General features: G+C 33.5%; 1 protein-coding gene across 3 annotated transcripts in view; it reads right to left on the reverse strand.

Annotated features, from left to right (window-relative positions):
- TTN (titin) overlaps positions 1-22,032 on the reverse strand; it is a 269,733-nt gene that overhangs the window by 112,111 nt on the left and 135,590 nt on the right. Inside the window, exons 155-175 of one of the 3 annotated variants that reach the window (XM_090281190.1) lie at positions 17,290-17,373; positions 17,096-17,179; positions 16,734-16,817; positions 15,024-15,107; positions 14,647-14,730; positions 14,480-14,563; positions 14,263-14,346; positions 14,083-14,166; positions 13,885-13,968; positions 13,677-13,751; positions 13,188-13,271; positions 12,641-12,730; positions 12,320-12,397; positions 8,788-8,904; positions 7,428-7,496; positions 4,902-4,982; positions 3,886-3,960; positions 3,199-3,285; positions 2,727-2,789; positions 2,321-2,410; positions 502-552 (exon numbers count right to left, since the gene is read on the reverse strand). In XM_090281190.1, coding sequence (XP_090137316.1) covers positions 502-552; positions 2,321-2,410; positions 2,727-2,789; positions 3,199-3,285; positions 3,886-3,960; positions 4,902-4,982; positions 7,428-7,496; positions 8,788-8,904; positions 12,320-12,397; positions 12,641-12,730; positions 13,188-13,271; positions 13,677-13,751; positions 13,885-13,968; positions 14,083-14,166; positions 14,263-14,346; positions 14,480-14,563; positions 14,647-14,730; positions 15,024-15,107; positions 16,734-16,817; positions 17,096-17,179; positions 17,290-17,373 — 1,716 coding nt within the window. Of the gene's footprint in view, positions 1-501; positions 553-2,320; positions 2,411-2,726; positions 2,790-3,198; positions 3,286-3,885; positions 3,961-4,901; positions 4,983-7,427; positions 7,497-8,787; positions 8,905-12,319; positions 12,398-12,640; positions 12,731-13,187; positions 13,272-13,676; positions 13,752-13,884; positions 13,969-14,082; positions 14,167-14,262; positions 14,347-14,479; positions 14,564-14,646; positions 14,731-15,023; positions 15,108-16,440; positions 16,534-16,733; positions 16,818-17,095; positions 17,180-17,289; positions 17,374-22,032 lie in introns of all 3 variants that reach the window. The other 2 variants (XM_090281165.1, XM_090281173.1) reach the window with 2 other exon arrangements.

The following is a 22,032-nucleotide window of genomic DNA, read 5'->3' on the forward strand; positions in this document are numbered from 1 at the left end:
ACACTTGGCTGCCTGCTGGATAAAATCAGTGATAGAGCAACTGGAAGAAAAGAACATAAAATTAAAGACTAGGTAATTAAAAGGTCAATTAAATTTATACTGCTTTCCTCCAGATAGGAATATGAGCTAGCATAAGGAATACATTAATAATAAATGCTCTTCACTTTCTCAAGTTTTAAATACAAATATAAAATGTCCAGATTAATGTCTAATTATTTTATCTGTCATGTAGAAATATGTACATGAAGAATGAAGCTAAGAACATACAAGGTTCATTATGCTAAAATATAGTTGGTTATACCGATAGTACCCACTTGAATAATATTAGAGATGTATTGCTTGAGATATCAGAAGACATGCTAATTTAGCAGAATCAATTAAGAACAGCAAAAATTGTGATAAATTCTGAAAAAATTTTCCCCTCAAATGTGAAGTTACCCTTGAACATCTAGTTTCCTAGAGTGAAAGGTTACAATTCAGGTACAGGGAAATGAATCTTACCTTTGATGGGACCTTTCGGCTTAGCAGCCTCCTCTTTAGGTGCTTTGGCTTCTGAATTAAAAAATAGAACTCAGCATTCAAATAATTTTCAAACTTATTTCATACTTAGTAAACCATGCAAGGTGAATCATGCTCTTAATTATAAATATTAATGCATAAAGAGAAATTGGTTATATTCACATGACTTCTATGAAGAACAGACATTTCTAATAGATATTTTGGACATTTCCAAAAAGGCATATTCTGAAAATAACATGACCAAGCTAAATTGCCAACATATTTAGGATTAAAAAGTTATTTTCAGCAAGTGCCTTCATTCTTCTCCCATTTCCGGAAGGCCTACTCTTGCCTTGTAAGGAAGCATGTTACTTTTACCTAGCTATGCAAAGTATTTTATACGTTTATTTATGTGTTGGTTATCTGAACCAAGGATATGTTTTTGTCAACAAGGAATCAACATAGAAAATAGGGAAATGGCCCAGAAAGTCCCCCAAACCTTTTTTTTTTTTTAACTTGGGAAGACAAATCCAGGCAGGTCTATGGAAAAAGAAGGGTCTTTGTGATATATATATATGGATTCCTTTGAAGATTTCTCTTAATTATACAATAAAATAAGGCAGGAGCAAGGAAGTTCCTACATTTAGAATTTAATTCAATTATTAATGCAGGGGCAATATAAGTTTTCTAGCTTCAGTCTCTGGGAATGCAAAAAAAGTTGTATTTTTACACATAATTAATTGGCTCAATAGCAGTTCGCATCTTTTTCTGAACTAATAAAAGGTATCACATTGAAATTATAAAAATATAAAAGAACAATGCCCAATCATAAATATTAGTGACAAACTATATTAACATAAATATTAAAATTGCGCTATAGCCAAAGAACATAACATATTGTCTCATGTCATTAAATACAATAAAAACCCAACTAGTTCTATAGGGCTTACTATCTATCAGGCAATATGCTAAGTGTTTCACCTATTTATTTAGTGTTTTCAGTAATCCAACACGGCAGATATAATTATTAGTCTGATTTTACAAAGTAGGAAAGCAAAACTTAAGTAGAGTAAGTAACTAGCCAAAGATCAAATTAATTAGGATTTGTATTTATCAATGATCAAAATACATCACATCATTTCTGGTTTTGAGATTATCACCTACATAATGAACTAAAAGCACCTTAAATTTGTACCTGAGATAATTACACCACTTAGTACATTTAAGAAAATTATTACTGATGTAAATTCTTATATAGATTTAAAGGCTGAACTATGCAGCCTTTTTTAATGTGGTAAAATATATCTACCATAAAATTTATCATTTTAACCATTTTTAAGTGTGCTATTCCATTGCATTAAGTATATTCACAATATTATGTGACCATCAACATTATCCATTTCCAGAAGTTTTTCGTTATCCCAATATGCAGTCTTTTTAAAAAATGGGAAATGATTCCTACAGGGCACATGGGAAATCTGAAGCTCCACAGGATTTCTGTGTGTATGTCCTTCGAGTGTGTCTGTCTCCTTAGTTTTCATCAGCCTTGAACATATTCACTACTTAATCACACAAGCATATAAGGAAATGGTGCATCACCAGAATGTACATGACAATCCAAACACATTATGTACCCATCACGTAACAGATTAGGTGGGGAAAGGATATCAGATAAAGAAAATATCCTCAAAAACTTATAAACACCCATAGTTGAAATGATGCATAGTTTCAACCTAATTAGGGCTTAAACTTAATTGAAGTGTGAATACTTTTCTTAAGCCATCAAAACAGACAATCAATAAGAAAACAACAGAATAAATACCTGCTTTCTTTCCAACTACAGGTACTGTCACTGGGGCAGTGATAGGAGTTGGAGCAGGCTCCACGGGAGGTGGTTTGATTGTTTTCACTTCTGTAGAGAGACGTCCATTGCATCAATGTATACATTTGTCACTTCCTAAAACCTATTTTGATGGCCTTTTTGCCTCTTCTGCTGGGACTTTTAAAATCTTCAAATAACTAGTTCCTCAGAGAAAAACATATTCTAAATAGAACATTATATATAATACAATAATTTATTATATATAATGTATTATATATTAAATAAAATATAGTAATGAGACATTAGAAAGCATTTGCTGCATACTGACTTTTCTTATAAACTATACATGATTTGCGTAAAGCATGAAGGAATATGCTGTTGACATATTCCAGGTAAGCCTGCTCACCTGGTTCAGGCTTTGGTTTTGGTTCAGGTCCAGGGAGAGGTATTGCTGGCTTTATTTCAGGCACTAAATCCACATAATAAGCAGGTTATCACACTATTTTTGCAGTTTTTTACAATGTCAAATCAAAATTAGGCAGACATATCTTGGAAGACATTAGAATTTATAATACAGTCACCAAATCAAGTGTTTGATCTAAGTTTATTCACATTTTAAACAAAATATTTGGAGAATATAGCAAGGCAATTGTATTGGTTCTAATGTAATTCATCTCACTGCCCATAAATATATTTTTTTCCTGGTATTTAAAACTTAGTAATTTATTTAACAAATGGGTGATGATTAGCCATTTGGTAAAGATAATTAAGCTGACCAGATTAAGGTTGCGTGTTCCAATCTTAATGCCAGTGTAATGATATTTTAAGTGATGCATATTTCATTTTTAGAAACTAAGAAGGTGCCAGTTAGTTTGTACCTTTTGCTGGTTCAGGAATTTTCTTTTCCACTTTTGTATCAGTAGCTGGAGGTGCTTCAACCTCTTCAACAGCTTTTGGAGGTGGTTCTGGCATTTTAAGATAATAAGATTATTTTCTAGTGTTATTTAAATATTTAGAAATCAACTGATATGAAATAATTAAATCAATCTGTTTTTTCAAAAGCTCAGTTGATGGTTTTTTGAAAAACCTATATTCTGTCACTTAATTTCTATGTCTCTTCTTGACTCTGCCCTGATTTGTCTTTTCCTCATTCCACCCACTTCTCTCCCAACCCCATTATCCCCCTTTCCAAATCACTCTCATAATAAATACCAATAAGTAACCCTTTGACAACAGGCAAATAAACCCACTTAAAAGTCCCTAAATTTTATGAAATGTTTGCTGACACCCTTCTGTGAAGTTATTCTGTAGCCAACCTGATTATTTTATATTCATTTATACTGAAAAAAACTTAAGTGGCAAATAATAATGAAGTGCAGGAAAATACATTAATGGATCTGAAAATTACTATAAAAATATTTCAACAGAAAGCAGACATTGCAAAACATAAATGAAATATGAGGTTATGTTTATAGTGAACTCCACTTATTTTTACTTGATAAACCTTTCATTAAATATCCATTTTGTTAAAAGATCATTTCACAAGTTGTTACTGAGATTCCTACCTGTTGGTTTTTTAAATTTTTCTGCTTTTTTAGGTTCTACTTTAGGTTCTTCTTCTTCAGGTCTCTTTCTTAGAACTTGAAAGACAAAAATGTTTCTATGTTAATCAAGAGAAGCAAATGAGGATGTTGAATAAACTTGACACATGCAAATAATGTACAAAGCAAGAAAAATGACAAGCATGTGACCTGACCTAGTGCACTGGGAAATTAGCAATTACACTAAAAATTTGTTTTTTAAATTAAAGGTTGCTAATGTAAATTTAGAAGAGCACTCTGAGTTACCTGATACCTACATCAATAGTCTATTCAGAGACAAGTCTGTGGCAGTAATGACCCAAATACAAAATAAATAATTTGAGCAACAACACATTCTAACCATAATTTATGTTGTAACTTAATGAGAAGAGGAGTATTTAAATAAGTATTAACTTTACTGGAGTGGAGATAGCTAAAGAAATGTAGCCTAGAGATCAGTAATTCTGTGTGAAGAAAAAGTTAAAAACTTGACTCTTCATTTGAATATCTTGCTTCTAATTTCTCAATATCTTATTAGTATAAAGTAATACAAAGTTAAAATACAAGAAAGAAATGTTTAGTTTTTTAAAAATGTTTTTTGTTAGTTGTGGTGATCCTGTGTCATACTTTAAAACTGAATACTGAATTTAGGCTTAAATCACTGGGTGTAATTTAGAGTATTTAGTAGGTTTAGTATATTTTACTACATGATTCAATCATGAAAATGACAGCTATGGTCATTGCTATTAGTTTAGAATAATATCAATTTAGTTATGTCTGTTAAGTAAACTTCAAAATACTGTGAACACTCACAAAATTCTGTCTTTTAAAAAACGGTATGAAAATTATAACCTTAAATTTTAATGCTATTATAAATAAATTTTGATAAATAGGGAATCTAATTAAAAAAAAACAACAACCAAGGGATAGAAATGTTTTGTAAGCTTTCAAGTGTATTTTTTGTATACTTAAGCTAATATAATAGTTGAAAAATACTGTACCGCTTTTGAGAACAACTTCTTCCTTTGGTTGAGGTTTAGATTCAGGAAGTAATTTGCGAACTTTCTTTTCACCTTCAGGCGCTTAAAAGAATATGATTTCAAATTTTGAAGTGAATTCATACAAAAACTAAATTTCAACAGTAAAATGCCTCTTTCAAAGCTATATAATAACTACATACAGTGCACAAGCAATAATTTTTGTCACATGTAAATATCATAGAACTTAAAAGCAAATATACTTCAAGTCATTTCCTCTGAAACATATAACCTTGTGATAAAGTTTGATTCCATTAACTATGGGCAAATATATTAATCTTAAATGAGTATACAGAATATGTTGTCCTATATTAACTTTATAAATCTTTCATCAACTACAGGGTTTTTGACAGCATCTTTGCCTCAATCTGCAATTGTAGATTGCCCAAATCTACAATGGTGTCTCCCTGACCACTGATTACATTAAAAATGACACTGGTACATGTTAGGGTCATTTTTTAACCTTTTCCAATGATGACAGAAGGAAGTCAAGGTTTGTGACCTTGATGTTGGAAAAAGGCCATTATTTCATTTTCTTAACAGAAGCATCTTTTCTTAAGGTTTCCTTTTTGAACACTAACTTAAAAATTATGGATCTACAGAATTTGAAAGCTGGTATTGGAGATAACTTTTAATGAATAAGAAAATGTTCTTGAATTTAAACTTAAAAGGGACCCAAGGGATTCTAAATTAATTCCCTCTTGCATCTTTAGTGAATACCAGGGATGGTGTATGGTGTTATACATAGCAGCCTGCTAGTACTACTATAGCCCTCATGGATTTGAATGGAGGAAAAAAAAAAAAAAAAAAAGAAACACTTCATGACCATTGAACCATTTTCCCTTTTTATTGATGTTGACTAAAATTTAATTTAAAACATTATTTGTACCATGTAATATTATATATATGTTAACTCATATGTAATCTGAATTTCTTAGATATTTCTATAAAATTTCCCTTTTGATGCTTTAACCAAGACATTTGCAGTTCATTAGATAATTTTTTTAATGTGATGAAGATAAACTTGCCTAAATCTTACTTCAAATTTTAAACATACAAAAGGCAAATATGTAACTATTTTATTTTAAATATTTTTTCTTCCAAACATTTGTTGAATTTTATTTGAATTTTATTTTATTTTATTTTTTTATTTTATTATTGTTTTGTTACAGATGTCCCATTTTTCCCCCATTGCTTCCCCCTATCTCACCCACCCCCTTCCTACATTCAATCCCCATTCTGTTGTCCATGACCATGTCCATGGGTCATTCATACTAGTTCCTTAACTAGACTCTTCCCCTTCTCTCTCAAGCATTTTAAGTAGAATTCCGCAAATATTAATTTTTATCCATTATAAATTGTTCTGGCCTTCAATACTATTTTAGAGTTACCAATATTCTTAATGAATAACTATTTTCATTGATTGAACTTGACGAAACTCCCATGCATTTAATTAACATAAGTTGGGATGGCATAATATCCTATACTTATATAATGGACATAGTAAATATATGTCAGTGCATTTGTTTTTTTGTTTTACTTTATTTTTAAGATCTTACATTTGAGACTCATTTGCAGAACACACTACTTAGCTATTATTTTTAGAGTCAATATTTATTTCATGTCATTTTAATGTTTATGAGTAGTGAGTGGCTTTGTAATAATCCTTTACTAGGTAGTACCCATAGTAACATTATTTTGTAATCTTAATTTTATAAGTCAGGAAATGCATATTCATATTGGTGATTTTCCAAAATTTCAGAGTGAATCAAGAGAAGGTTCAGTTTCTGGGTCTGGATGTATTGGTTACTTAACTAGAAAATTCTTCCCTACTATACCTACTAGAAAATTTAATAGCTTTATTTTAAATAGACATTTTCTATACTTTAATAATTCATTTATTTTTATTTAGGGTCTAAGTTTAGATAGGGAAAAATTGTTCAAAGAGAAAGTTTGGAAAATGACATGCAGCAGTAATGAAATTCTCTAAAATATGAGATGTGTACACCTGAAAAAATGTCTTGGAGTCACTGAGAAGAAATTGACAGGAAGGATGAGAAAATCCCCATGAATCATCTTAATAGATAGAAGGAGGACATCATTTATACTTAGTACTTATAACACTGGCTAAAATACTGTTGTTCTGGTGAAATTCCAAAGCTTTCCATTACTAGCTCTCAGTACTTTAACCTAAGATGTATTTGATATTAATTTCAGCTAACCAGCAAAATTTTATAGGGAATTGCAAGAAGACATGTAGATGAGACAAAGATAAACAATATCTATCCATATAATGTATGAAATTAATGAGAGACAATGGAAACAACACTCATGAGCCAGGACCATAAAAGGTACAAAAACACAAGAAATAAATGAGACTACTGTGATTATTAAAAAATAATTTGAAAAGAGAATGTTCTAGAAGGAAGGAAGAACAAAGATTCAGATGAAGGGATACAGCATATGAATGAATTTTCAAGACTGAAATACCTTTCAGAGGTTTAAGCTCCACTTTTTCTGGAACCTCGGGTTTTTCAGGAACTATCTTCTTCGAAACAGCTTTAAAGAGTATGATCTTGCTTTTATTATTTGTATATTTAGATTAGACTGAAGCAAATTATTAAATACCTGCTTCAAGAATCAAAACCAAGCTTTGGTTATAACCAAAAAGCATTAACAACAGCCAAGAACAGCCACCACAGAGGATACAAAAAGCATTCAAACCATGAAAAGAGATTTCAGTTTTACTCCACTTAAATTAAAGTCTAGTTGAGAAGGAAGATTATTTTGGTTTGTGCAGGAAAAAGAAATTATCCTTTGAGCATAAATTTTACATTAAGAGAAATGTACTTAAGTGTGTTCTCATGCAGTATCAATTGACACATGGGTAGCCTTTTAAGAAGTGTCCACTTTTTCTATATCTGGTTAATATATTGGAAGTTTCCCCTACTGGCCAGGAGGCTTGTGGAAAGGCAACCATCACTAGAAGTAACTTCTTTTTCTGGAACGTTCTGGCTTTCTATGTGTATATGGAGAAAGTGTCCATCTAAGATGGTATCTAGATAACTTTAGATTGGGAAATCTAATGACACCAAAAATAAGACATTTTATTAAAATAAAAAGAATAACATGCTTTTGCCAGTTTATTTCACCTTTCAAAGATGTTATTAAAATTAGGTAATATTGTATCAATTCAAAGAGAAGTTTAAAGGCAAAAAGAATAAAAGGAAGTTTAACAATGGGAAGAGATGCTGGATTACAAAATGCATCCATAATCACTGTGGCTATTCTGAGGACAATCACAGAACACAATTGCTTGGGCTTTTATTAAGTTGAGAAAGAAAAGTGGAGGAGCAATGACAGATCATTTATATGCTTTCCTTTCTTGGTAGATGAGCACATATCAGCTATTGGATGCCATAAATATATTACTTATCGCATACTTGAAAGCACATAAAATTCCTTAAGAACAGTTTTGGCTTTTGTATAAATTTGTTATTGCAATATTTAAAATATCTTGCAAACTTCTCTTATATTTTTCACATGCATAAGATCCCAAAGATATGCAAAGCAATCAGGCTTTTCAATCAGAAAACTCTTGCTCCACATTCTGCATAAAAAAGTTAGTTGGGCAGATGTCGAGGATGAAGCCAACAAAAACGTGCTTTCTGACATTTGGGGCAGCAAGCACGGCCTGGCAAGGCGGCTGGAGCAGCTTAAAATGCGGGTCTCTATGCAATTCCCACAGCTTGATCATGTCTGAAAGCGCACACTTTTAAAAGTTCTTGCAAGCACCATTTCAGACGACTGGGTAGCAGGTTAAGAAAATTTTGGAAGCAGCATTTTATACCTTTAAGTTGGAATGGCTTCTCCTTCACATCTTCCTTAGGTGGAGCAGGTGCAGGAGCTGGAGGCTTTGGTTTGAATTTTGGCTTTTCAATCACCTTTTCAGGTTCAGGTTCAGGTTCTTAAAAGAGTATTTCAGGAGTGTTAGTATATGCATATATTAATTAGTGTGAATATATAAATATAGTATATTCATTAGAAATTTAGATATACATATGAAGTAAACATTTTTTGGATACATAATATTAGTGTTCAACATAAAACATAAAACAGTGTCCAACATAAAACATAAAATTATCAACATGGCACACCAATGAAGAGAAATATAGCAAAGGCATTAACAAAAACAACAAGGAAGCATCCATGTAAGCCACATCGACATAAGACAAATGGTACAAATTACGTGGAGCCCTAAGAATCAGATGCACATTTAAAACAGTAAGTCTTACATACAGATACACAGACCTACTATTCAAGTAGAACATAATATATATATATATTTATGTAAAGAGGAAGATATGATGATGAAGATTTAAGTCCAATTAATCGAATACCTTGAACTGGTATTTCTTCTGGCTGTGGTTCAGGTTCAGGTTCTTCAGGCTCAATATACTTTTCAATTTCACGTTCTTTAAAGAATGTTGACAAGGGATGTGAGATTATAATGTAAAGTTCTTCACAAAGACCCATACAAATTTCACATAGTTGTAAAGATTACGGTTCCAAAGGTGAAAATATAAATTAACTTATATGGAAAAAAGACAAGAGTTCTATTTTCTTATACTTGAACTTTCTATTCATCTGTTTTCAATGTATATTGACGGCAAATGAGGTGACTTCAAATTTGATATTGGGTTAACATATGAGGAGCCAATGCAATTAATTCTTCTAGTTTTGCCTCAGTAAACTGTATCTTTTGGAATTTATAATTACCACCAAGAATACTCAATTTCTACTTTGAAAGAAATATAACTATTTGAAAAATGAAATGTGTTGGAGTGCTTTTGTATAGACTGTCAAGAAGGAATTTTACCCTATAAATGCTTTTGTATTTCTAACAGTTTTTAAGAGATTAAAAAAATTATATATGTGTATATATATATATATATATGTATATATATACCTTCAATAGGAGGAGTCACTTTTCTACCAATTGTTATGGATGCTTTTTCTTCATATATGACTTCTTCAGGAGACTCTTCGACTTAAAAAACACAGTATTCTATTTTAGATTGCATTTAAAATTTAATACTGCAACTGCTAAGTTGCAACATATCAACTTTGTTATACTCTGTAAACATTCTTCAAATGACTCCAAAACATCAATAACTTCACTACTTAAGACAGACAGATAAATACATAAAGACCCATCTACAAGCAAAGCAAGATAATGAAGTCAATTGTCATCTTTCCAAGATTTATAGAGAAGCCATGTACCTTGGACAGGTGGAGCTTCTGGCTCTTCAGGGAGAGGAACGAACACTTTCTTTTCTGGGATGACTTCCTTGGGCACTTCAGGCACTTTAAAGATAGTGATTTTGTTTACTATTAAGAATTTAAAAGAATTTTCAAGGTTCTTTGAAGAGTAGGCAAAGAATATAGGGGGAAGAATTTCATCTTACAAGACTTCATAGGGAAAATAGTTTTGGAGTATGGTACCCGGCTGGACACCCTAATTTTATAAATAAGTCTTCTCAGCCTTCTTTATTTGCTTCTGTGTACTCAAATGTAGGTGTTCTCCGCTTGTCTTTGATGCTTTTAAAAGCCGGCTCGACATTCTATGAACAATTACTCCAGAATTCTTAACCCATACTTTCATGTGGATGACTTCCAGATGTACATCTCTAGACCTGATCTTTTTCCTAAGCTCCATACTTGAAAAGTGAAAAAAAATATTCACTATCTTATTTGTAATATCATAAATTAATGGACCTAATGAACCATCCTCATGGCCATCTTTCTTTAACCTTTATATTCATCTTGGGCTCCATTCCCTTAATTGTTTTGAAAAGAGATACTAACTCAATTTTCATCTCTCTTAAATTCAATCTCCCTTTTCCATTTCTTCCACCACTGATCTTGTCCAACTCTTAGTGACTTTAAATAACTGCAATGGCTGTTTACTATTATCACCATCTTCCAATAGCTTGATGCCAGTTACCTTTCTGAAGCCCAACTCTTATTAATTTATACATCTGCTTCAAAAGTTTTGAAGCTTCTTATTGCTTACAAAATAAAATATATACCTTATGCTGACCTTCAAAGAACTCTGAAATATGGTATGACCCTTATCTTCATATCTACCTTTATCTTTCAACCAATACATACTCAAATTATACATGCTTATTTCATAGTCCTTGAACTTCCTATTCTACCTCAGTGCCTTTTGATATAACAGTCTCTTTGCCTAGAATACCCTTTCCCCAATTGCTACATGTAAAAATTCATCGAAAGTTAACATTTTAAATACTTTTTCACACAGCTTTCCCTGATGTCCCTGCCTGAAATTGATCCTTTGCCCTGTAGTTCTATAGCCATTTATACTCATTTTGTAGGTATGCTCACTCCCTGTCTTGTATTGGGGTGTGTTGTACTTTATTCTCATCAGATTTAAGTTGCTTGAAGACAGGATCAGATCTTATCTTTTCTAATAGTGTCTTGTTAATGGAAGAAACTCAACAAAATATGCTGAATTGAGCTGCTCTACACATTGAGTGAGAGATCATTTTCTCTCACATTTAACCCTTGTCATGGTGCAACTGAATCTCATTCCTCATTCATTTTTTTTCTCCTCCTTGTCTATCTCATTTTCTCTCTTTGCTTTCATTACTTTCCTTATTTTAATGTGAAATGCGGTTTTTCCTAAACATATACTATGGTATTTTCCCCCTAAGGACCATTATTAAAATGCTCAGTGTTTATAGAAATATATATTTTTCTTCAACTAGGTACCTTTTTCTGGAGAAACTGCTGGTTTTTTGGTAACAGGCACAGGTTCTTTCTTTACTGGAACGAGTTTCTTGGGCACCTCAGGCACTTTGAAGATATTAGTTTGATTTTAAAAAGAGTATTTACAAACATTTAAACGTGTTAAGAATAAAGAATCTATAATTAATGGAGTAGCATTAAATTAATGAAAACCAAATAAGGATATTTTTGTCCCTAGTTATGCAATAATGAGGACAAGTTATTGGGTTCCACTTTAAGATATCAGAATGCTGTATTAAAAAATTATGATGTTAATGATGACATGAATACCTTTAGCTTCTGGTGTTTCTGGCTTCTTAACAGTTGGGACTTTCTTCGGTGGAACAACTTTCTTTGCCATCTGAGGTACTTTAAAGATATTAGTAGCATTTAATAATACACATTGCAAGATGCAATATATACACATTAATTTTACAAGTCTTTTCAACACTGTAATGTATTGGTAAGAGTTAGAGACATAATACAACACAACACTGAATAAGGAAACTGTCAAATTTTAGACACCACACAAAAATGAAGTAAATATTGATTTATTTTATTATAAGTACCTTTAGGAGGTGGAGCTTCTGGTTTTTTGATGATAGGAACTTTCTTCTCTGGAACAATCTTCTTGGGCTCTTCAGGCACTTGAAAGATAGGAATTTCTTTTAGAGTCAGATGATTATAATTAAAAAGTTCAAATACCCATATTTCTTTATGCATAGTGTAAAATTCTGCAGGACCAAAGTTTTATGTGTAAACTTTTGTTCTTGCCAATGAAGTCAAATTCCATAAGGAGATTGAAGATGGATGTTTTATCTTAAAGAAGATATATAATGATATAAAAATTAAGTGATGTATTTTCCCATACAGTGGATTATGCCTTGTACCTGCTGGTGGTGGGACTTCTGGCTCCTCCTCTTCCACAGCAGGCACGGGTACTTCCTCTTCAGGAGCAATTTCCTTGGGTTCTTCATATACTTTAAAGATATAGTTAATTTTAATTCAACGTGTGAAATGATGTTCTAAAATAAACAAAACACTGAACACCATAAATAGTAATCTTGATTTCTTTTCTTGTTCCAATGAATATCTTCTCTTATTTGTTAGGATAAAATCTATCTTACTTTCACTGTTTCTATTGATTTGAATGCTTGGAAAGCCTTTTGGTGTTTAATCTCTTCCATAGTGATTATTTCTCTTGTCCTGTGAACTTTAGAGAGCTTTGTTTAATACAGGTTACAATGCCCTACATAGATGCTGCTGACTGTTAACTCAAAATATAGATTCAAGATTGGAGCTAATTAAGAAAGGCGAAGTAAGATGAATAATTAAAGAATAGAAAGTGGACAAAGATACTAAATTAGAAAGAAAAAGAAACAAGTTTTGGATTTGAAATAGCATAAGTGGCAAGCTCATTTATGGTCTTACATGTACCTTCTGGAGGAGGAGACTCCACTTTCTTGGGAACAGGAATGGCTGGTTTCTCTTCCAAGACAGGTTTCTTTGGAACTTCTGGCACTTTAAAGATATTAGTTAGTTTTACTTATGGGTAGTTGAAAGGACATGAAATTTATACCACGTCTAGTTCACATCTACTTCAAATAACACAGGGAGAGATCCAAGAACAAAATTCACAATAAGGTCAATGATTTGTTCTTGGAACTACACAGAAGTAAGGAAAATGTGACCTATAAATATTAACAAAACCACATTACTGAACTCTTCCAATGCGCAAAATAGTAGATACATTAGTTTTTTTTTTTTTTAAATCAATGATGTTATTTAAAAAATTTAAACCCTAAACATCCAGAATACCTGGCTTGTGAATATAAGAGGTTTGACAAACAAAAAGGTTTCCTATAATAAGTGACTTTTGAGACCAAGATTGAGTACTTTCTGTGGAATCTCATTAGTGACATCTACCTTTAGCTGGTGGGACTTCTGGCTTTTTAGGAACAGCTACTTTCTTTTCTGGAACTTCTTTTGGAACTTCAGGCACTTTAAAGATATTAGTATTTTAACATTATGAAGAATGACTAGTAAACACTTACCACATTTACACAGAGCAAAACATTTTTTAAGAGTTGGAGGCTGTGTCCACCTCTACCAGATGGTGGACTACTATATGTACCTTTGGCAGGTGGGACTTCTGGTTTCTTGAGAACCACTGGAGGTGCTTTCTTTTCAGGAACAACTTCCTTAGGCGCTTTGGGCACTTCAAAAGATATTAGTAGTTTTCAGCTCATAGTTTCAATAAAGTATGTAGAGCAGTAAAGCATAACATATTAAAGACAGTTTTCTGTAAGAAGTTAGTGGCAGTGAAATATACCTTTCATGGTTGGTGGTTCAGGTTTTTTGACAATGACAGCAGGTGGTTTCTTTTCTGGGAGAGGTTTCTTAGGTGGCGCGGTCACTAAAGAGTTTAGAAGGTCTGCGTTAGAATGAGAGACTGTGAGTGAGCGAGAGGGGTGCAGTACTGGCTGAGGCGGCCTAGCAGCCGGCCCTGTACCTTTGGGAGGAGCCGCGGGCTCTGGCTCTTCCACAGCTTCATCTGGAGGCTCTTCAGAGACAATCTCTTCAGGCTCCTCAAGCACTTTAAAGACACAAGCTCATTTAAACACAAGAATTGATTGAAGTATATGAAATATCATGCAAAAAGATGTCTATGACACGAAGAAGAGAGTTTTTCTTTTTAAAAACACTAGTTTGGATAGTTTCATTATTACCTTCAGGGGGAGGACCTTCCAGTTTGGGAGGAACAGCTTCAGGCACCTTCTTTACTAGGACAGCTGCCTTTGGCACCTCGGGTACTTTAAAGATATTAGTATTTTGATGATTAGACAGAGTACAGACAAATGGACAGTACCAAACACAGCGACGTGGGGGTGGCTACCTTTAGCTGGTGGGACTTCTGGCTTTTTAGGAGGCGCCAAAGGCACTTTCTTTTCAAGGACAACTTCTTTGGGAGCTTCAGGCACTTAAAAGATATTAGTAAAATTACGTTTAGCAGTTATGAGACCACTGGAAGAAAATATTTTCAAGAGCAGAAGAGTTATGTCTTTTTAAGCCTAAGATCAGTGACAAATACCTTTAAGAGGAGGGATGTCTGGCTTTTTAGGAGGCGCCAAAGGCACTTTCTTTTCAAGGACAACCTCTTTGGGAGCCTCAGGCACTTAAAAGATATTAGTAAAATTACATTTAGGAGTTATGAAGACCACCAGAACAAAAGACTTTTAAGAGCAAAAGAGTCCTAAGGTCCATGACAAGTACCTGTAACAGGTGGGACTTCTGGCTTTTTAGGTGGCACCACAGGCACTTTCTTTTCAGGGACAACTTCTTTGGGAGCCTCAGGCGCTTAAGAGATATTAGTAAAATTACAATCGGGAATTATGAAGAACACCAAAGCAAAGTGTTTTCAGGAGAGATGTATTATATCTTCTTGAACTTAAGATCCGTGACAGATACCTGTAACACGCGGGGCTTCGGGCTTTTTAGAAGGCACCAAAGGCACTTTCTTTTCAGGGACAACTTCTTCGGGAACCTCAGGCACTTAAAAGATATTAGTAAAATTACATTTAGGAGTCATGAAGACCATTGTGACAGAAGACTTTTAAGAGTGAAAGAATCCTAAGGTCCATGACAAATACCTGTAACAGGTGGGACCTCTGGCTTTTTAGGAGGCGCCACAGGCACTTTCTTTTCGAGGACAACTTCTTCGGGAGCCTCAGGCACTTAAAAGATATTAGTAAAATTACATTTATTAGTTATGAGACTACTGATATAAAATATTTTCAAGATTGGAAGAGTTATAGCTTTTTAAGTCTAAGGTGAGTGATAAGAAGAACTTGGAACAGGTGGGGCTTCAGGCAAATTAGATGCTCCCCTAGTGCTTTCTTTTCAGGGACAATTTTTTGAGGAACTTCAGGCACTTAAAATGTATTAGTAGTTTTACACCTAGGTTAATGAGATCAATGGACTAAAAATATTTCCAAGAGCAAAGACTTTTTTTTTCTTTCTGTAGAATAATGACAGGGTGAAAGATACCTGAAACCGGTGGGGCTTCTGGTTTTTTGGGTGGTGCTTTGGGAACTTTCTTCTCTGGGACAACTTCTTGAGGAACTTCAGGCACTTGAAAGATATTAGTAGTTTTACACATAAGTTAATAAAGAGCAATGGACTAAAACTGTTTTCAACAGCAGGAGAGAGAGTTCTCTGGCAGAATGAGGTCAGGGCTAACACATACCTACGACAGGTGGAGCTTCTGGTTTTTTGGGTGGTGCCTTGGGAACTTTCTTTACTGGGACCACTTCTTGGGGAGCTTCAGGCACTTGAAAGATATTAGTATTTTTAGAATTCGTGAATAGTGAAGGCATATACTGTAATAATTATGAAGAGTATAAGACTATCTTTTCCTCTTAACAGAGCAGTGGGAATAAATACCTTTAGCTGGTGGGGCTTCTGGTTTTTTGGGCACAGTCACAGACACTTTCTTTTCAGGTACAACTTCTTTCGGAGCTTCAGGAACTTTGAAGATATTAGTATGTTTTAGTTAGAAACTATGAACAGAGGCGGCATTGGCAACAGTTTTACTCATGCAATACAATTTGTGAGACCCGAGGACACGTCTCGACATGCCCTCAGACCCAGCCCCAGGAGAAGGTGACCCACAATGCAGAAGGATAAATACCTTTAGCAGGTGGAGCTTCTGGCTCTTTGGGAGGAGCCACGGGCACTTTCTTCTCAGGGACGGCTTCCTTCCGCGGGGGCGGCACTTCAGGCACTTAAAAGACATTATTTGTGTTTAGAAAAAGTGAAAATAATTGATGACTATAATATGTAAACATACACCGAGATACTTTGGGCAAGTTCTGATTTCTTTTCCCTTAGAATTATATCACCTTTATGTAATGGGATTTGTATATACAATTTCCTAGCAAAAATAGTTATTTTTCTTTCTGGTATATATAGCTTTGGCATTACCTTCAGGGGGAGGACCTTCCAGTTTGGGAGGAACAGCTTCAGGCACCTTCTTTACTAGGACAGCTGCCTTTGGCACCTCGGGTACTTTAAAGATATTAGTATTTTGATGATTAGACAGAGTACAGACAAATGGACAGTACCAAACACAGCGACGTGGGGGTGGCTACCTTTAGCTGGTGGGACTTCTGGCTTTTTAGGAGGCGCCAAAGGCACTTTCTTTTCAAGGACAACTTCTTTGGGAGCTTCAGGCACTTAAAAGATATTAGTAAAATTACGTTTAGCAGTTATGAGACCACTGGAAGAAAATATTTTCAAGAGCAGAAGAGTTATGTCTTTTTAAGCCTAAGATCAGTGACAAATACCTTTAAGAGGAGGGATGTCTGGCTTTTTAGGAGGCGCCACAGGCACTGTCTTTTCAGGGACAACCTCTTTAGGAGCCTCAGGCACTTAAAAGATATTAGTAAAATTATAATCAGGAATCATGAGACTACTGGAACAAAGAATTTTCAGGAGCAGATAAATTATAGATTCTTAAACCTAAATCCATAACAGATACCTGTAACAGGTGGGGCTTCTGGCTTTTTAGGAGGCATCAAAGGCACTTTCTTTTCAGGGGCAACCTCTTTGGGAACTTCAGGCACTTGGAAGATATTAGTAAGTTTGAGTTACAAGGACCCACGCAGATGGAAATTGCATTTACACAGCAAAGGAACTTTCCAGGCTAGCGAGGTTTTCTTTCTATTGCCCTCCCTATCCCACCTTGAAGCCGGTCCTGAATGTACCTTGGGCAAGTACAACTTCAGGCTTTTTGGGAGGACGCACTTTCTCTTCTGGGACAACTTCTTTGGGAGCTTCAGGCACTTTAAAGATATTAATGATTTTACATTTAGGAGTTACAGGAATTAGTACAAGCAGGAAACACATTTATACAGGAAAAGGGATTTTCCCCAAATTTAAGCGTCCAACAGCATATACCTTCATCACGAGGGCCTTCAGGCTTTTTGTGAGGAACCTCATATGTTTTCTTTTCAGGGAGAATTTCTTGCGGTGCTTCAGGCACTTTAAGAAATTAGTATTTTAACATTTAGTGTTATGAAGATTATTAGGAACAGGCAAATATTTTCAAGACTATAAGAGCTATTTCTTCTAGAGCTTGAGGGCATAACTTGTACCTTTAACTGATGGAGGTTCTCTTTTTTTGGTAGGAGCTCTCTTTGCAGGAACAACTTCTTGAGGAGCTTCAGTCACTTTAAAGATATTAGTATTTCACATTGAAGAGTTAAAATGATTAATGAAAAACAGTAACTACAATAAGTTAGCAAATACAATTTTCTAGATGTCTCTTCTCTTTTCTTCTGTTCTCTTCTTGCCCCACCAACCACTGAAGCCTAATGGATTAGTAGAATCCTTGAGAAGAGAATTCACCCTTCCCCGGCACCCAGCAGAGTCTCTATGATACTGTAGACCCTGCTTACTAAATATTTGTTGAATGAATACTTTTATTTAGAGGGTTTTCTGTTTGATAAATACAACCACAAATACTTTCTTTTGTGAGGATGCTTTAAAGAGATTAGTATGTTTAGGAGTTATGGAGAACATTAGAAAAACATAATTTTAAGAGCAGAGGACAGATCATTTCTTCTTCAGTATCTGTGCAGAAGTGACATATACCTTTCATAGGCCGAGGTTCTGGTTCTTTAGGGACATCCTCAGGTACTTGCATATCAGGAGTAACTTCTTTCATAGCTTCTGGTGCTTTGAAGATATTAGTATTATACTTAGAGATTAAGGGATCAGTGGAGACATTAGTCACATTAACTGAATTGAAGAGATTTTTATGGCTACAAGGGTGCTTCCTTCAAGAATTGGATGAGGTATAAATTATTAAGGAAATAAATCAGGTCTTATTTGCTTTGCTTATTCTTCTCCAGCTCATTAGCACCATGCACATAATAGGCATTTATTAAATCAATGAAGGAAGAAATGATAGAATGAATGACACCTTTAGTGGAAGGTGTTTCAATGTCAGGGGGAACAGCCATGGGTGTTTTCTTTACAGGGACAACTTCTTGAGGTGATTCAGGTACTTTAAAGATATTAATTCATTGTACTTCAGAGTGATGAAGAGTCATGAATAGTTTTAATCATAACTCCATCTACAGGCATGCCCCAGACTGGGAGACCTCCCTGCTCCTCAAATCATTGGTAATATCAATAGTTTAAATATTTGATTATCAGGAGCTGTTTTCTGGTCACCTCAGACATTATCAGTATTAGTAATTTTATTTCTTGGAATGGTAAGATGTATAGAAAATTAGATCATGGAAAATTAGCTTCAAGTGAAAAAGTAGATTTTTAAAAATTAATTAACAATCTACTTTTAGCTATTAATTCGAGGAGAGCAGACCACCTCCTTTTTTATCTGAATTGGCTTCATTTTGTAGCCTTACCTTAAGCACTTTAAAAAGATGTTTGTTTTTGAAGTATAGTTGAGAGGAGAATGACCCAATGATTCTAGACTTAGAAAACCATGTCAAAGTGTTTAAATAGTCTTAAAATTATGGAAATTGTTATTTTGGATGCTTAAAATATCTCATCTTTTGATTTACCTAAAATATTCAAAATAAAAAAGTACAGGACTCTTTAAAAATAAAAGACAATGAGAGGAGCTACTAAGTATTCAGGGCAGAACTACAACTTCAACCTGTTTTGGTTTTAACTGCTTTGATTTTTAGAAGACTCTCAGATAGAGATGATATAACAGGTAGAACAGCTCCACATTAAATTTAATATTTTTCTTTAAGTAATGGCTTTATGAAAATATTTCTATAATATTTAAGTTTTATGGGAAATAAGTTACTTCAAACTTATATGCTTGTTTTTGGTAGTAAGTTTATCTTAATAGAAAAGTAATTCCAACAAGCAGTTATATTATATTCTGGAATTTCAACCCCATGGGGAGTTGAATTACTGACTTACAGTAATCAGCCAAACACTCTGTCATTTGATGACACTGATTTCTGCATTAAAGCAGGTATGTTGAGCCAATTCAATTTAATTTTGAGGACATAAATGTTGTAAGTGATCTCATGTAGAGTTTTTTTCTAGCTATTCTGATTTTTATTTTTTTATGGACATAGTAATGGCTGTTTCCTACTGAAGAATCTATCTGGGTTACATTTGCTCATTATATGTATACATATTTTCCCTGAAGGCCTCAAAGACAAACTTTGTAGTCCAACCATCTCCCATTTATATAAGTTAAAGATTCCCCTTCTGTTTTCTCTTAAATGACTCATGGCCACATGTATACACCCAATCAAACATCTGCTTTGGGGGATTCACTTCTCTGAAATGACTTCCTTGGCAGTGTCTGGAGCTCTCAAGATATTAGTATTTTTACATGTGTTTAGTATAACTATAATTGTGAGATAAGAAAGTCAACTTTCTTCTGGCTTGTACCTTTTGGTGATAGTGCCTTCCTTCTAGCAGCAGAAGCTGGCCTTTCTGGAACACCTTCTTCACAGATTTCTATCTCTTTAAAGATATTAGTAGGTTTTAGTTGAGAAAAAACAAAGACATGACGAAAGGTATATTAGCAGAGATTGTAACTTTAAATTCAAATTTAATTTTTGTTCTAATAGTTTATCTTTGTACATCGAATGAGTGGGACTTCTTGGTGGGGCGCACCATAGCTCCTCATCTTGGGTATACTAGGTGCTCTAAAGATGTTAGTATTTTATTATTGGAGGCTGTAAGAATCTACACAAAACACTAAAACTATTTTGTAGACCGAAGAAGAATTTTCTTATTTAGATTCTCATAACTAAGAGTTATCCCTTCAGTTGGAAGATACTCTGAAATTTTGGGAACAGCCTCAGGCAACTCTACCTCTGGGAAAACTTCCCTGGTTGAAGCAGGTTCTTTAAAGATATTAGTAGAATTATTCTTAGAATTTTCAAAAACAATGAATTACACAACATGCAGTTTTTGAGTCTTGAAGCCAAAGATATTCATCCAAGTATGATGTTGCTGAAATATACCTTTAGTTGCTGGTGTTTCTCTCTTTTTAGGAATAGTCACATATATTTTATCCTCTGGAACAATTTTCTTGGGTAGTTCAGGCACTTAAAAGATATAAGTATAGTTATATTTATAAGTGGTGAAGTAAATATTAAGCTTTTAAAATGAGCCATAAGTAAATATTCTTTAGACTGGGTCATTAGTATTATATACCTTTTGCTAGTTTGGTTTTTGTCTTTTGAGGATGCGTCACAAGCATTTTTTCTTCTAGGGTTGATTCTTCAGATTCTTCATAAACTTTAAAGATATTAGTATTTATACAATTAGGGTCATTTCAAAGTGGATGAAGAACGGTATTAAGAAAAACAATACGCAATCATTACTCAAATTAGCAGTAGCACTTAGACAACAATTAGTGAAAATACACACTAGCTATGAAAAAGCCTCATTTCCAATTTTATGATATAAGTTTCAGCATTTATTTATAATGATTAAATTGAGGAATTCACTGGCAAGGAACTATATAATTTTTCTACTTTTCCTGTAGACATTTACTGGTAAAATTTTCCTATTGCTTTTAGTGTTTATGGATTTTTTCATAAAGAACAGGGTCAATGTTGAGTTGCACATCAAGAATTCTTCCATTTTTGACCTATTGAAAATATATGTATGCCTTTTTATTTTTCCAAGAACCTAGTTATCTATTTTTTAAACAACATCTAGTTTATGGTTTCATAGTTTAATATTAATGTGAATTAATTCATTTAGGAGTTAAAATTTAAAAAAATGAAAATCATTAAATATTTTAAAAATAAGGCAAATTAAGGAAATAAAGATTCCTCCAGCTTTTAGAAAGGAAGACTGGATGATAAATAACCAAATTCAGTTGTAGAAAGGGTATTCAAAGAGGAGAGTCAGCATATACTTTTATCCCAACCTAGAATTATAGGGTGACCAAAAATTGGATTTAAACAGGAAATTTTTTAGATTAAAATAAATGGAAGAATATCTTGACTAAAAAAAAAAAAAAAAAAAAAGAATATCTTGACTACTGGCAGTTTACTGCTTAGATTATTGAATAGTATTCTATTCAGAATATTTTATTACTAAGATAATATTATTATTTTATTTTACTCCTAAAATTATTTAATTATAATTTTGCGGAAAGTCAACTTAAAAAATGGCTTGAGATTCCTTTGGGGTTCTGATGGCTGTGTAAATCTATGGCCATTTAAGCAGTATTGCCAAATGTTTCCAGAAATTGTTTTGAAGAGTA

Source organism: Furipterus horrens, unplaced genomic scaffold, assembly GCF_987537825.1.
Source record: "Furipterus horrens unplaced genomic scaffold, mFurHor1.1.pri manual_scaffold_1, whole genome shotgun sequence".
Taxonomy (NCBI): Eukaryota; Metazoa; Chordata; class Mammalia; order Chiroptera; family Furipteridae; genus Furipterus; species Furipterus horrens.